The sequence below is a fragment of the Amblyraja radiata genome, chromosome 17, assembly GCF_010909765.2.
Source record: "Amblyraja radiata isolate CabotCenter1 chromosome 17, sAmbRad1.1.pri, whole genome shotgun sequence".
In the NCBI taxonomy this organism is placed as follows: Eukaryota; Metazoa; Chordata; class Chondrichthyes; order Rajiformes; family Rajidae; genus Amblyraja; species Amblyraja radiata.
The window spans coordinates 9707414-9723559 of record NC_045972.1 but is presented as its reverse complement, the minus strand read 5'-3'; the positions used below and the strand labels follow the sequence as shown (position 1 = coordinate 9723559).

Genomic DNA, 16146 nt, shown 5'->3' with positions numbered 1-16146 from the left:
AATGATCGTGACTGGGCACCCCTCAGAAAATTGAACTGGATATTTACAGCTGCAGATAGACACAAAATGCTGTAGTGAAGGACAGGCAGCATCTCTGGAGAAAAGGAATGGGTGATGTTTCGGGTTGAGACCCTTCTTCAGATTGAGAGTCATGGCAGAGGGAGATACAGAGATATGGAAGGGTAGGGTGTGAAAAGGAAACTAGGATCAAGGGAAATGTAGAATAGATCATTGTTAGCTAGGAGAAGGTGACTACAAAGCAAAGAGATAAAGTGGAATTGGGACAGTGAGGTTGATGGGAGGGTTATTTGAAGTTAGAGAAGTCGATGTTCATACTGCTGCGGTGTCAGCCGCCCAAGCAAAATATGAGGTGCTGTTCCTCCAATTTGAGCTGGGCCTCACTCTGACAATGGAGGAGGCCCAGGTCAGTTTGGGAATGGGAGGGGGAGTTAAAGTGTTTAGCAACCGGCAAATCAGGTAGGTTTAGGCAGACTGAGCGGAGGTGTTCAGCGAAACGATCGCCGAGCCTGCCCTTGGTCTCGCCGAAAATAAGAGTCCACACCTGGAACAGCGGATCTGGTAGATGACGTTGGAGGATGTGCAAGTGAACCTCTGCCTCACCAGAAAAGACTATCGCAGTCCTTGGATAGAATCAAGCGGGGACGGGGTGGTTGCAAGGGAAAGTACCTGGAGAGGGGGTGGTTTGGGTGGGAGGGATTAGTTAACCAGGGAATTGCGGAGGGAATGGTCCCTGCTAAAAGGGGTGCAGATGGGAAGATGTGGTTGATGGTGGGATCTCGTTGGAGGTGGCGGAAATGTCGGAGGATTATGTGACGGCTAATGGGGTGAAAGGTGTGGACCAGGGGTCTCTGTCCCTGTTACAACTGGGGGGATTGAGAGCAAGTGTGGAGCTGCGGGATATCAAGGATACCCTTGTGTGGGCATCTATGATGGAAGAGGGAAACCCCCGTTCCCTAAAGAATGAGCCTTGTATGGAACACCTCATCTTGGGCGCAGATGCAAAATAGACGGAGGAACTGGGAGTTGGTGATAGAGTAGGAGGCAGGGTGTGAAGAAGTGTAGTCTAGATAAGTGAATTTGAGTGCAGGAAGAAAATTAGTAGTGAAGTTCATTAAGTCCGTTAGTTCTGCATGGTGCAGGACGTAGCCCCGATGTAGTCATCAATGCTATTCACTTAAACTATTATGATGTTTCCTAACTACAATTATGACGATCTGTTTTTCATAAATTTTATATTCCACTGATTATGTTCTCACACTAACTCCCCTGATTTCACAGCTTTTAAGTGCTTTTCTCCAGATTCCTTCTGTCTAACAGCTCCCATGAACCCATGAACCGAATGACCACAGTGATAGGTTATTTCCACAGAACTCTTGGCCTCATTCTATCAGGGATATTCCCTTTGTCAATAGCCATTCAGTAGCTTCACATTGATACTTTTGGTACTGATTATATCTTGAGTTGAGAACTAGCAGTGCTTTCGTCACTTGTCACCACTCCCTCCAAAGTTGAACAATTTGAAGAGGGCAGAACGGTGGCGCAGCAGTAGAGTTGCTGCCTCACAGCTCCAGAAACCCGGGTTCGATCCAGTACTGTCTGTATGGAATTTGTACATTCTCCCCGTGATCTGTTTCCCTTTAATTGGGAGGTCAACAGATAAGGGGCATATCCAGAAATTAATTACTAGACGGGTTAGAAGTGAGTTGAGGAAAACTTTTATCAATAAAGAGTGCTGGGCTCTGGAACACTCTGCCGGAAAGAATAATGAAGACACCATATTACCCTGCATAGAAACGTAGAAAATAGGTGCAGGTGTAGGCCATTTGGCCCTTCGAGCCAGCACTGCCATTCAATATGATCATGGCTGATCATCCAAAATCAGTACCCCATTCCTGCTTTCTCCCCATATCCCTTGATTCCGTTAGCCCTAAGAGCTATATCTAACTCAGAAGATTGGTTGGCTAACAGGAAAAAGAAGAGACATAAAATGGATCGTATGCTATGAGATCCCATGAGTGCTATGCCAAAGAGCTCAGTGCTGGGGCCTCTAAACGTTTACAGGTTATTTGATGTCGATGGAGGTACTGAAGATAAATTTGCTGTTGGTACAAAGCAAAGGTATGTTTCAATTTGGCACACGCAGGTGGGATTCCTGGCTAACATCTGTATGTCTTGCGACTAAAATAATATTTTCATTTGTGCTAGCCATATTTACAGAGCCTTGCTTTTAGAGCATGTTGGTTTCATATCCATTTTGAGATTCACTGCTGTTTCCAGTTATCTGAAAGAAAGTCATCTGGGCAATTGAGTCTATGCTGGCTCCTTTTCAGAATAATTTTGGTAATCCCCATTTGCCTATTTTTGCTCCAAAGATCTGCATATTATTCTCTCTTAAATTATATTGTATACTTTTGATGACTGATTGATCTACATCCATCATCACTGCAGACAGCAAATTCCAAATCAGAACTATTGAGTTAAAAACTAAATTCCTCACATCCTCTCCTCAATTTACCTTGTTCCAAGGAGAATAATCCAACATTTTTCAATCAGATGTATTAGTTAAAATCACTCGTGCATAGAACCATTGTTATCAATCTTCTCTGCATTCATTGTAGGATCATTCATCCTTCATTAGATTGCTTGAGTAGAATTGTACATGATACTTAAACCTTTAAATAAGTGTTTTAATGATTAAAGCTTAAAAGCTCTTGAACTTTTTGTTTAACTGTAATCATCAGTCATGTGATTTTGTTTTCTTATCTTCTTTTCAAAGAATCACCTTATTGTGAAAGTTCCTCCATACCATAATCAACTTATAACAACACCAGTTTCAATTGGCATATATGTCATAACCAATGCTGGAAGATCACATGAAGTACAGCCTTTTACCTTCACTCCAGATCTGGGTGGGTTGTTCAATAAAGGTTTGCTTCTTTTTCTAACTAATCTTTTATCGAAAAGGACAAAAAAAAAAACAATCAGTTATCATCATCAGAAGCATATGCTTTATTAAACCTCATAACTTTGCTGAAAGTCACTGTACAGATCAGATGTTAATGTCATTAATAGAATTGATTCCCAGCTGAAAAATGAGCAGGAGTGGAAAGGTTATTAGCTTCACACAATGTTATGCTGTAACTAAATTAATTTACAATTTTTGGATCTGATTCCAATATTCAGATTTTTTAAATTCTGATTCCAAACAGATCAATCTTAAAACATATGTTACTGTTTTGGGATTAACCAAAATCTACATATGTATCCAGCCTCCCACAACATTGACATTTGCATTCTATTTGTTTAGGATTATTTTGTATGTTAATTTTTCTAGGTTGATTTAATTTTGGTGGCCCTCTTTTAAATGTAGTTGCTTTTGTCTGCAAGTTAATACATAAAGCAGTACAGTACAGGAACAAGCCCTTTGGTCCACAATGTCTGTGCCAAACATAGAAACATAGAAAATAGGTGCAGGAGTAGGCCATTCGGCCCTTCGAGCCTGCACCGCCATTCAATATGATCATGGCTGATCATCCAACTCAGTATCCTGTACCTGCCTTCTCTCCATACCCCCTGATCCCTTTAGCCACAAGGGCCACATCTAACTCCATCTTAAATATAGCCAATGAACTGGCCTTAACTACCTTCTGTGGCAGAGAATTCCACAGATTCACCATTCTCTGCGTGAAAATTTTTTTTCTCATCTCAGTCAAACATGATGCCAAGTTAAACTAATCTCCTGTGCCTGCACGTGATCCATGTCCCTCCATTTCCTGCATATCTATATACCTTTCCAAAAGAAGTTAAGAGTATTGATTTTTTTAATGTGTTCCTTGGGGCCCAATGCATCTTCGTCAAGGCACATAACAAAGAGATTTGTGGTTTTCTGTGTTAATGGATTCAATTTATTACATTTGATTATTTTAAAGCAACATACCTAAATACAAATATTTATAGTAAAAGTTTTAATATTATATGCGGTAACTTAATCTTCATGATTTACTTACCGGTCTGAAAAATTAGATGAGGAATCTTTACAGTTAAAATTTGAAATGTTTGACGAAAGAAAACTAAACAAAAGGTGACAATTTTAAAAATCTGTGTATTTTGTTTACACTTTAGCAAACTCATCAGATATCATTGTGAAGAAAGAAATTGGTGTACAACCATGTTCCATTGACGAAGCAATGAAAGGTATAATGAGTTTTTTATACATAAAAATGCAGTAAAATTGCCTGTGCAGTCAGGCTCTGGTTTCCCATTACTGACTGTCAAATTTAAAAGTGTAGGTCAAAAACTTAAAAATGCAAAGAAGTAACTTTTTGGCAATAGCAATGTGCAAAAGCAACAGAACATTGATGATTAACTAAGGGGTTCCTATGCCCCCTTCACTCTCTTTACAGGTTTCTTCTTTGTATCATGCTTTACCAGTTAACCACAAATTTGAACATGGATCATTTCAGTATAAAAATGCTGACTTTATTTCACAGAGAGATTATCACAGTTTCTGCAGTTGTCCATATATACTCTCTAGAAGCACTTGCTAAAGGGAGAAAATATACTAAAATAAGTTTTAAGTAGGATGCATTTATTTATTTTATCTGGGTAAAGAGAATTCAGTTGTGGAAGGTTTGCCCTAAAGCATTAGTTTGTCAGTAGTTTATATTCAAATAACATCATTATGGCTACTGCAGTTTGAATAAATGATTTGTCATTGGCACTAGTTCAAGGTCAAACTTTATAAACTGCTTTTGAATATCTGACGTGGAGACAATAATACGTTTAATCAATTCTTTATTTTCTTTATTTTTCTTCTTTATTTTTAATCAATTCTTCACGTTCCATTTTTTACTGCCCATTCTGCAATCATAGTATAAATATATTTAAGATTACTGAAGGCGATTATTTAATACTGTTTTTCAAACAAAAATAATTTTGAAAGTACTGATTTGTTTACCTTTGTTTCCAAAGCCATGTCATCTGCACATGATTCAAGAAAAGCGAGTTGGAAATAAACTAATCTTGTCCTTTTTTCACACAAATTTTGTATCTGTATCCCTGATTTCTTTGGTATCAATTTGTGGATTTCGTAAAGGCAAATTTCCATTACCCAAATGATTGTAACATGAGGCTCACCTGTACATAGTAAATGGCAGGTCCCTCAGGAATATTACTGTACAGTTATCTTAGGTTGCAAGTCTATAACTCTCTGAAGGTGACAATAAAAGTAGGAGGATAGTTAAAAAGGTGTACGGCCTGCTTGCCTTCAATGGTCGGGGTATGGAGTATACAAAATTGGGAAGTTATGTTTCCAACTGTTTAAAACTTTGGTTAGGCCACGTTTAAAGTATTGTGTGCTGTTTTGTTCACCATATTTATTGGAGGGATATGAAGTCTTTGGAGAGGGTGCAGAAGAGATTCACCAGGATGTTGCTTGGATTGGCATGTATTAACTATAAGGAGGCCTTTGATTATTTTCTCCGGAAAATCAGAGACTAAGGGGCAACCTACCGTAAAATTATGAGAGGTACAGATAGAATAGGTACTCCGAGGTACCTCGGGGTGGTATTGTCAAATACTAGAGTGCATAGGTTTAAGGTGAAATGTGGAAACTATAACAGCGATTTGCAAGGTAAGATTGTTTTTGCACAGAATGTGCTACACAGGCACAGGTCTAGAGGTGCCTGGAACACACTGCTAGGGGGGAGTAGAAACAGGCATGAGGACAATGTTTGAGAGGCATTTAGACAGAAACATGAACAGGCAAGGAATAGCGGGGTATCGACCCTATGCAGGTACATAGGATTCCTTTAGATTGTCACCATGATTGTCACAGACATGCAAGATCATTCTATGATGAAGGGCAGGTGAATTCTTTAAGTAAGCACCGGACTAAATACAATGACTTGAAGGCAATTTAACAGAAAAGTCTAGCAAAAGAAGTATGAGAACAGAGTGACACTGAATAAAGATTTTGGTATTTCTATAGGCCAGACACAGTAAGCTTGGTAAATTTCCTCTCCTGAAGAGTACTAGTAAAACGGATGGGTTTTAACAACAATCTGCTAATTCTGTATTCATAATTTTTAATGACTCTTATTTTTCTTAATTTCCAATTATTAAATAAAGTTCCATTTCACATGTATCACGATAAGATTTGAAAGATATCTGGATTATGGATATCTGGACCAGTAATTTAAACACTGTATGCACAATATACCCATTCATGATGGCTCTCTCAATATGTCCATCCACCTTCAAAGATCATAGCACATAATCCTCCAGGTTTTTCTCTTGAGTAAAACACAAAGTGCTTGAGGAACTCGGCTAATCAGGCAGTTTCTGGGGATAGAATGGACAGGCGGCCCTTCTTCAGACTGATTGGAGCCGCTGAGTTCCTGTTATGTATACACCCGGAGGGATGTGGGTTAAATGCAGGCAAATGGGACTAGGTTAGGTGGGGTATCTTGATCGGCATGGACAAGTTGGGCCTGAGGGCCTGTTTTCGTTCTGTATACACTATCTCAACACAATAAGAATACAACTAAAAAGTTGACTTGTTGGACAACAGCTATTAAGACTCTCTGGAATTTCTACGCCAACAATCCTTCCTGACAACTTAAATTTTGTCATGCCTACTGAATAACTTGAGCGTACCTGGAAGGGAAAGTTCATCGAGGATCTTCAGCTTCAAGCAAAAGTTTTTTTTCATGTGGAGATCCATTTGAGATTGATTACTGTGATGAGTCAACCAGCATCAGCACTATCTGGTAGCATTCATGCACATGAATTTGAAGGTTATGTCTTCGACGATTCAATATCAAAAATTAAGGAAGGCACTCCGGTGCAGAAATTAAGAATTATTACATTGTTAAAGGTGCCATCTTTCAGAGAAGGTATATAACACAAAATTCTGGAGTAACTCAGCGGACCAGGCAGCATCTCTGAAGGACGGATAGGCGGTATTTCACTCTTGGGACTCTTTAGAGGATTCAACTTGAGGTCCAGCCAACTGTCCCATGTGGGCATGTAAGATCTTGAATCTCTCCTTTGCAGTAAGCAGGGGAGTTCTCCCTAGTGTCCCTCTTTCAACATTCCTAAAATCTTATCTGATCATTAACACATTGGAGACACAAAGAACTGCAGATGCTGGTTTACAAAAAAAGACACAAAGTGCAGGAGTAACTCAGCTGGTCAGGCAGCATCTCTGGATGTGTGAGGTTTTGTGTCGGGACCCTTCTTAAGACATTAACACGTTAGTATTGGTGAGGTCTTCTAGAAGGTATTTCAAATTGATATTTTATTCATTTGACAGTGTATTTTTTCATAAGAATTAGGAGTAGAGCAGGTGGCCCTTTGGCTGCTCTGCCATTCATCAAGATCATGGGTGATCTTTTACAGTATAATTTTTCTGCAATCCTTCCAAATCCCTTGATTCGCTTGAAATTCAGAAATCCCTTGACCGCTGTTTTGAATTAACTCAATAACTGGGCCTCCCCAATTCTCCAAAGATTCACCATCATCTTAGGGAAGAAATCTCCCTCAATTTCAGGTCTAAATGGCTTCCCTGACTTTGCGACTGTGACCCAAGCAGCTCTCTCCTTCAGATAAGGACAGCAAAACTATACAAGTGTAGGCTCATTAAAGCTGAGTATACTCAAGTCCCCTTACAGTAAAGGCCAACAAAACATTTGTTTTCTAAGTATACCCATGACCCTTTGAAGATGCCAATCTTTCCCACTGTTTGTGTTGATTGTACCGTTTGAACATATAAATGCTTACACTAGCAGATTTTATGTTAATTAAAGGAACATGGATTTTTTTAACTGTAAATTTAGCCCGCAGTGCCCTGTGAAGACAAATAATCAGGCTGTCTCTTAATTGCCATTCTGATAAATGTTGATGCTTCTGTTAGTGGGCTCTGGCATCTTTCAGTAACTGAAAAGTATACTGGTCAAAAGTTTTTTTTTCATGGTTAGTTATACGTGGTTGACAAATATAAGAAGCTTTTAAATTTAAAAAAAAAACATATAACGTATTATTATGTCCTTGAGCTAGAATACCATTTGTGATTACCTGGAAAGCCATGATGCATATAGAAATTAATTGTTTGCCTGTGTAGGTCAGTTGATTATTATTTCTAAATATAATCAACAGGAAATGGAAGAGGTTATTAGCCAATAACATTATTACAGCAGTAACTAATCTCTGTAGCAGAGGTTCTTATACTTTTCTATGTTGTAGGCCTGAGTCAATAGATTATTGCTTTCTTACAGTTTTTCAATTGTATTCTTGGGGACTTACTTTGTCCACCGATATAAATATAGTAAATACTGGAGATTATATGTAAAGACAGCAATACAGTCATGTTTCAAATTGATAACCTTTCATCAGAACCTCTCTCCACTCTTTTTCCTTCCCACTCTCTTTTTCTTTCCTCCCTCCCAGGTTTCCCACTCTCTCGATTATCATTCCCATGCTTCACTTAAATGTGTTGGGTGATCCCTGTATTGGTGCAAGTGTATTAAGCATGGAGAGCCCAAGATGGAGAAACAGGATCTGGAAATGTTTTTTAAAAACAATCATATTTTAGATTGCAGAGAAGGGGGTGCAAGGATGCAAAGAGATACATGTATAGGAAGGAACTGCAGATGCTGGTTTAAACCGAAAATAGACACAAAAAGCTGGAGTAACTCAGCAGGTCTGGCGAAAAGGAATAGATGACGTTTTGGGTCGAGACCCTTCTTCGGACATAGACAGATTAAGTGAATGGGCAATGGCATGGCAAATGGAGTATAATGTATAAAGTCTGCTAGGTAGAAAAAAATAAGAGGGTGGAACACTTATTAAGTGGGGATTGTTTGAAAGGTGGTTGGTATTCAAAAGGACATTGGTTTCCGTGTACACATCATTGAAGGAAGCATGAGGTCAAGCTGAAAAAAATCATCAGACTTGGCCCACTGATGTTAATAAAAATGAGTAGTACTAGATAAAATCTGGTTAATGTCAATAGTATTAATGATTAAGATGATGGTCACAATTTCAGCATCATCCCCAAAAGTAAAATATTTTCTGTAATCAAATAAAATGTTTCATTGTGAGTGTACACAGGAAATGTAAGGTCGATTTACAGTCAATACAATTAATGTGTACAAAACTTTGGAAATATGTTAGAGCACAAATAACAGATTTATTCACTTTTCCTTACGTTTACGTGTTAATTTTGATCAGTACAGGGCTTTTGCGGCAAAAGTTTGATAACGTTGTTTTTTTTTAGCTGCAGTAGCGAAAGTCACAGGCTGTAATCCAGACGAGCCAAATCTTCCCAGTGCCTTGTTGTCACCACTTCTGCCACCTGTTGTGGTGAAGATTGAAGAAACCATTACAATGGACCTGATATCGAATCAGACACCATCTGCAGTCTTTAAAGTACAATCTTTTGTTTCAACATTTAGAAATGCATTTTGGGGGTATTTTTCATAAACTTACAGGCTGTGCAGCTTTATATCCTTACAGTATATACTGCCTGTTATTGCAATTTTCCGTGGTATCACCTCTAATGATACTAGTTTCTGTTATTTTTGACTTGATAATCATACATATGATGATTTGTATAATCTTCCATAATTTTTTTTGTTATTTTGTATTTTTGTCTCTTAACAATAGGTTCACATTTTAGATTTTTTTTTTCCATTTTTGTGGCAAGTTTGCCATTGTGTGGTTAAAATCATCACCTAGTCTTTAAGTGATAACTCCAGTTAATTTTGATATCTGGCTTCATATGAAGATGTTTTGTCTTCTGACAGTACTGAATCAGAAACAAAGCAATGAAAGTTGGCCATTTAACGCCTTGTTTGTTATGCCATTAAGTGAAGTTATAGGCTTATCTGTTGTCTTCAGCCCCTGTCCCACGATGCGAGTTTACCCAAGAGCTCTCCTGAGTTAAAAAAAAAAAATCAAACTCGTGGTACTTCATCACGAGTATTTTTTTACTCTTGGACATTTTTCACACTGTTGAAAAAACTTCACGAGTTACCGCGTTTCCCGAGTACCTGCCGTTAGCATTACGAGCCGCTATGTGACATCCACGAGCTCCGACGTACCCGCTACGTACATTCTACGTACTTACCACGAGTTTGATTTTTTTTTTTTAAACTCGGGAGAGCTCTTTGGTAAACTCGCATCGTGGGACAGGGCTTTAGTCTGTCTTTGCCCATATGATTTATTACCTCTGGTTACTAAATTTTTCAAATCTTAGATTTAAGATTAGCGACACAACTTGAATCATTTACCATTCATGAAAAGTTTCAAACTGTTACCATGATTTGACATGTATAAATGTTTCCTAACCATTCCTAAAAATAATGATGTCCCCCTTGAACCTAACCAGTAGATTGACACCCAGCAAAGATAACGTTTGTCAATCAATCTTATGTCAGCTCCTCAAAATGGGTTTGAAAACTGAAAAAACATCACTCCTTAACCTTCTAAAATGAAATGAACACAGCTTTGGTATGTTCAATTTGGCTTCACTTTGCTTTGGTATCATTCAATTAAATCTATGCTACACAACCAAAACATCTTCCTAAGATGTGGTATCTTGAACTGTGCATAATACTCCAAATATGGTCTGATCGGGTCTTAGTATTGAGGCAGAATTTCTATCCCCTTGTATTCAAGTCCAGAAATATAGAATCTAGTATTCCAACAGTATTCAAAATAAATAATGGGTAGACACAAAATGCTGGAGTAACTCAGTGGGACAGGCAGCATTTCTGAAGAGAAGGAATGGGTGACCTTTTGGGTTGAGACCCTATCTCTTCAAAATAAATAATTATGCATGTTTGTTACTTTCTTGTTTTCACTGGATATATCTTAATTAACCGTTTTTCATCAGTCTCACATTATTCCTCAGTTATTTTTCAAATAAAACTAAAACCTGATTGATTTAGATATTATGCTTCCATATTCCTATTTATAGCTTGTAGAGTTTTTTGTTTTTTGTATCCTTCCCTTTATTGCCCCTGAGAAAGAAAAATAACTTTATATTTACCAACCATAAGGTGAACACATGGTTATCTGTAAAAGTCACATTTATTAATGATTACTAAAGCAAAATAGTATAGATGCTGGCAATCACAACAGAAAATGGTTTAATTATTCAACAGGTCAGGCAGAATCTGTGGAGAAAGGAATAAAATTAACACTTCAATTTGATTTTATTTCATCATATTATTGTGATGAAAAATCCTTAACCTGAAGTAATTAAGCCACTTTCCACAAATTATATCTTGCCTGTTGAGCATTTCCATCACTTTTGTTTTTTATAATTTTTAGTTTTGTTCTTTCCCAGGCCTCTTCATTTGTTATTAATTCACACTAAACTTCTCAACCTTCGGTCCACTAATTTGCGTATTTGTCCAGTTTATTGTGGACAATCTCTGTTAACTTGTCTTGAAAGCCTATCTAAATCTGGAATATTAATAATTGTTTGGCACTTTTTCCTTCCCAAACAACAATGACTTGATCATGTTTTGTGTTCTACTAGATATATCCAGTTAACTAAATCTGTTCCAGGCCACTAGAATCATAGTTATAGAAAATGGAAACAGCTCCTCGGGCCTAATCCATCCATGCCAACCAAGATGCCTTCCTGAGCTGGTCCCATTTGCCTGCATTTGGCTTGTATCGCTCGAAACCTCTCCTATCCATGAATCTCTCCAAATAGCATAAACCTTGTCATTATACCTGCCTTTGGTAGCTTGTGCCATATACCCACTGTGGAAAAACTTGCCTCTCAGGTCCACTTTAAGTCCTTCCCTCTCACCTTAAACCAATGCCCTCCACCCAGGGACATAGACTGTGATATCCACCTTATCTATGCCACTCATGATTTTATAATTCTTTACAAGGTCACCCCTCAGCCACTTTCACTCCAGGAAAACAATCCCAACCTATGCAGTCTTTCCTTATAACACAAGCCCTCCAGTCTCAGCAACATAGTTGTGAAATTTTACTGCACCTTCTCTAGCATAATCATAGTATATCATGACAACTAGAATTGCAGACAATATTCCAGTGGTCTCGCCTATATCTTGTGCAGCTGCAAACATGACGCTCCCAACTCTTATACTCAATACCTTATTCAGTGATGTCAAGCTTGCCATTCATCTTCCTCACTACTTTTTCTATCCCTATCACTTTCAGGCAACTATGTACTTGGACCCCTAGGTCTCTGTTCTATCACAGTCATCAAGGCCCTGTCATTTACTGGGTATGCCCTGGCCTGATTTAACTTCCCAAAATGCATCACTCCGCACATTCCATCTGGTTTCCATTGCTAGATTGTGACGATCGAGATCCTGTAGGTAATGTTTCACACCCTTCTTGGCTGTCTATCACACTATCAATTTTGTTGTTATCCACAAACCTATTGATCTTGCCATCTACATTAAAATTCAAATTGTTAATATATGTGACAAACATAGGGGACTCAGCGCTGATCCCTGCTGCGCAGAACTGGTCACAAACCTCTAATCTGAAAACAACCTTCCATTACCACCCTTTGACTCCTTCCAACAAGCCAGTTTTCCATCTTTTTGGTAACTCGCCTGGATCCTATGTGATCTCATCTTCTGGACTAGCCTCCCATGCGGAACTTGTCAAAAACTTTGATGATACCAACCGCCCTGTCCTAACTAATTATCTTGGTCACCTCTTCAAAAAAAGTCCATCAACCTTGTGAGACACAATTTCCCACATACAAAACCATGCAGACAATCCCTAGATAGACACAAAATGCAGGCGTAACTCAGCAGGACAGGCAGCATCTCTGGATGGAAGGAATGGGTGACCCTTCTTCAGACGATCCCTAATCAGTCTTGCCTTTCCAAATGCAGATACATTCTATCTCTCAGAAACATTTCCACAACTGATGTTAGGCTCATTGGTCTATTGTTCCTTGGCTTGCCTTTGCAACCCTTCTTAAATAAATGCACCACATTAGCTACACTACAATCTTCTAGTACTGCACCATAGATGAGGAAGATACAAACATTTCTGCCAAGGCCACATTACTTTGATTCTTCGTGAGCATCTTGTTTCAGCAAACTTCTGGAATCAATGAAGAAATTTCCTGCTTTATTGACGGGGCCATTAAATCTTAAATTCATTTATATTTCTTAATTCTACCATTAATCTACACTCTCTGCTAATATGTGCTTTATAATTTTTTTTCACCAAGCATACTTCTTGTATTTCCTGGCATTCATTCACCACCGCTTCCCCTCGCTTTAGAACTTAGCTGCAAGACAATTAGGACTGCGAGATAAATTTCAGTAATAGCTTTTGTTTAATCCCCAAATGGAATTTGCATCTGCAATTCTTTGGATTTTTTTCCTGAATGTTTAAATGGCTCATAAACCTCTGCTTTAATGTTTTTTTCAGACGTTTATCATTTCTCATGGTTTAATTACTCTTGCATATTTTAGCTTTCATTTAATCCGCAATAAAGGGAAATGGTTTTCTATTTACCTGCAATAAGGGAATGCCTGATTTCATCTTGTTCCTAGGATTTTTTATGGCATTCTATCCATGTCACTCCTTATTTTATAACAGAGTCTGAAGTCCTCCACAGCTACCACATTGTCCCTCCCTATGTCCCATCCCTTCTGAGCAGTCTCTAGAAAAAGCTATTTGTTTTACAGTTTAATATGTTTTATCTTCCACCTATATAAAACTCACCACGGTCATCATGTTATGATTCCTCTCTTCGTGCCCCTTTGGGCAATTTCGTATTCCAGGGTGCTATGGTCAGGATTTTAGTGATCTTTCTGACTGCATTTATTCCAATTGCTATATCAGTTGTACTCAATGCTTAGCTTCAGTTTTGTGGATCCATCTTCTGATCCCTTAGTCTACACTATCTGCCAAATCATCCTGTTTATTATTCTGGGGGAAATTGTCGAGATATTTGTTTAACTCCAGCAGCAACACTGCATACTCACCTTCCAACCCCACCCAATTTTACATGCTCACAATCTAACTCAATAATTGAGCCAAAGAGGGATAATGTACTGCATATGTATTTGATCGTACATTCATACAGTTCACAGGCTTCCATTTACTGTATTTAATTCACACAATGTGTTTTACCATTTCCAAATCTGTTATTGCAAGCTTATTTTTTCATGGTTTCAATTTATTTTTGCATGTTAGCATGCATTAAATGTCAAGAATATGAAGGTCTTCCAATTCTTTATAAAACAGTACACAAGCAGTATAAGTAAGGTATGGTTATAATTTTAATATTGCTTTGTTTTAGTTTCTTGTTTTCATTTATTTTATTTAGAATCAAGAGATGGGAGCTGGACAGCAGTCTTTAGAAATCTCTTCAAACATCACAACTGGGAGTTCATTCTCTGGATCTGCCTCAAGGCAAGGAGGAGACAGTGATCAGCACCAACAAATTGAATCAAATGTGTTTCCAAGCACAGATGACTTATCTGCCGTACGGAAGCAAGACATTTCTCAGCCATGTACATTTCAAACATCAAAATGTACCACCCAGGTTCAGAATAATGAAGGCTTGCTTCAGCAACCATCCCCGTTTCACAATACTGGCTTACTGTTAGATTCAAGAGAAGTACAACCAAGAGACATTTTGCAGTCCGATGTATCCTTATCCCAAATGCCCGAGTCATCACTGCAACAGCAACAGAAGCAACAGCAGTCGCAGACCCAGGCACTCCAAGAACATTCACCCAATATTTTCCAACAGAGCAGCAATGCATCACAGTTGCAAAATGCTTTGCAGTCTATGCAATCGGGAAACTTTCAGACAAATTCTGAAAATGCCTTAAGTGGCAATGTAAGTCTTGTTCAACGGACTTTGGAGGCGACTCAGCAACAGTTGGCCTCCGTCTTATTTACTGGATCCAGCCCGTCTGAGACGATGCAGCAACCTGTGGAACAGGTGCAAGAGCAAATGAACGCAGGGATGTTCCACCAAGTAAGTGCAATGCAGAACAATCTCCCCCGAGATCTGTTCTCAAATTCAGATAACTCGTCTCTCCCTAGATCTGACAATGTTCTTTCTGGACCTGAGAATTCATTGTCAAATCAACAAGTGTTGGAATCCTCAACAAACATGATGTTGGGATTGCAACAGAACATTTGTCAAGGATCAGGACAACTGCAGTCAGATTTGTACCAATCCTCTTTAAATGGAAGCCTCCAACAATCTGATATCTTTCAGCAAACTTCTCATGTTCTGTCTATTCAAACCAGTGATGGAAACCAACATCAGATACCGCACAGCGGATTATTTTCACCCACTACAACAGTAGCTGGGAATGAAAATGCAGGAAATCCACAGCAGCAAACATCTTCATCAGGTATCTATCAGTGCTCTAATTCTATGGTTGCTGTGGAGGACACATCAGTGCAGCCCAACCAGAGGCAAACGGATATGTTTGACTCTATTGTGCAGTTGCAACAGAGTGGAGAGAATCAGCCTCAAGTAACTTTATTTTCAAATGCAGATGGCATTATCCATGTTGAAACTGGTGGCTCATCACAACCAACTGGGATTTTTCAGCAGAGTGGAGAAATGATGTCCAGTCAACCTGGAAACTTCCTTCAGCAATCCCATCCATCGTCAGAACTATTCCATCCACAAAATTCCCTAAATCAAGTACAAAGTGCAGGTCATTCACAGTCTGGGCTTTTCCACTGCCCTAACACTGTTCTGCAACATCAGAATACTGCTGCTTCCCAAGACCAAGGGCAGTCAGCATTATTTCATTCTCAAGGCTCTTTGGCAGTTCTCCAAAGCTCGTCAATCGCCCAAGATCAGCAACAGGGCACTCTTTTTCTTTCCCCAAACTCTTTGCCTTCTCTTCAAAATAACAACATTTCACAAGAAAAACAAGTCAGCTTTTATTCACCACAGAGCACAATTCCAACACTCCAGAGTTCAGGAAACCCAGAGCAACAATCTGTGAATGTCTTTCAGACCCAGGCACAAATATCTCAGATTCAGAATAACATGATTGCTCAAGAACAGCAACAACAGCAGCAGAACCTTTTTCAACATCAAGTGGCCTTATCCTCTTCCCAAACTAA

General features: G+C 38.8%; 1 protein-coding gene across 1 annotated transcript in view; it reads left to right on the top strand.

Moving 5' to 3' along the window:
* The window catches only part of nfat5 (nuclear factor of activated T cells 5), a 136902-nt gene that overhangs the window by 100556 nt on the left and 20200 nt on the right, over nt 1–16146 (top strand). The window contains 4 exon segments of the mRNA XM_033035729.1: nt 2798–2930; nt 4144–4215; nt 9299–9450; nt 14372–16145. Of these exon segments, the coding sequence (XP_032891620.1) occupies nt 2798–2930; nt 4144–4215; nt 9299–9450; nt 14372–16145 (2131 nt within the window).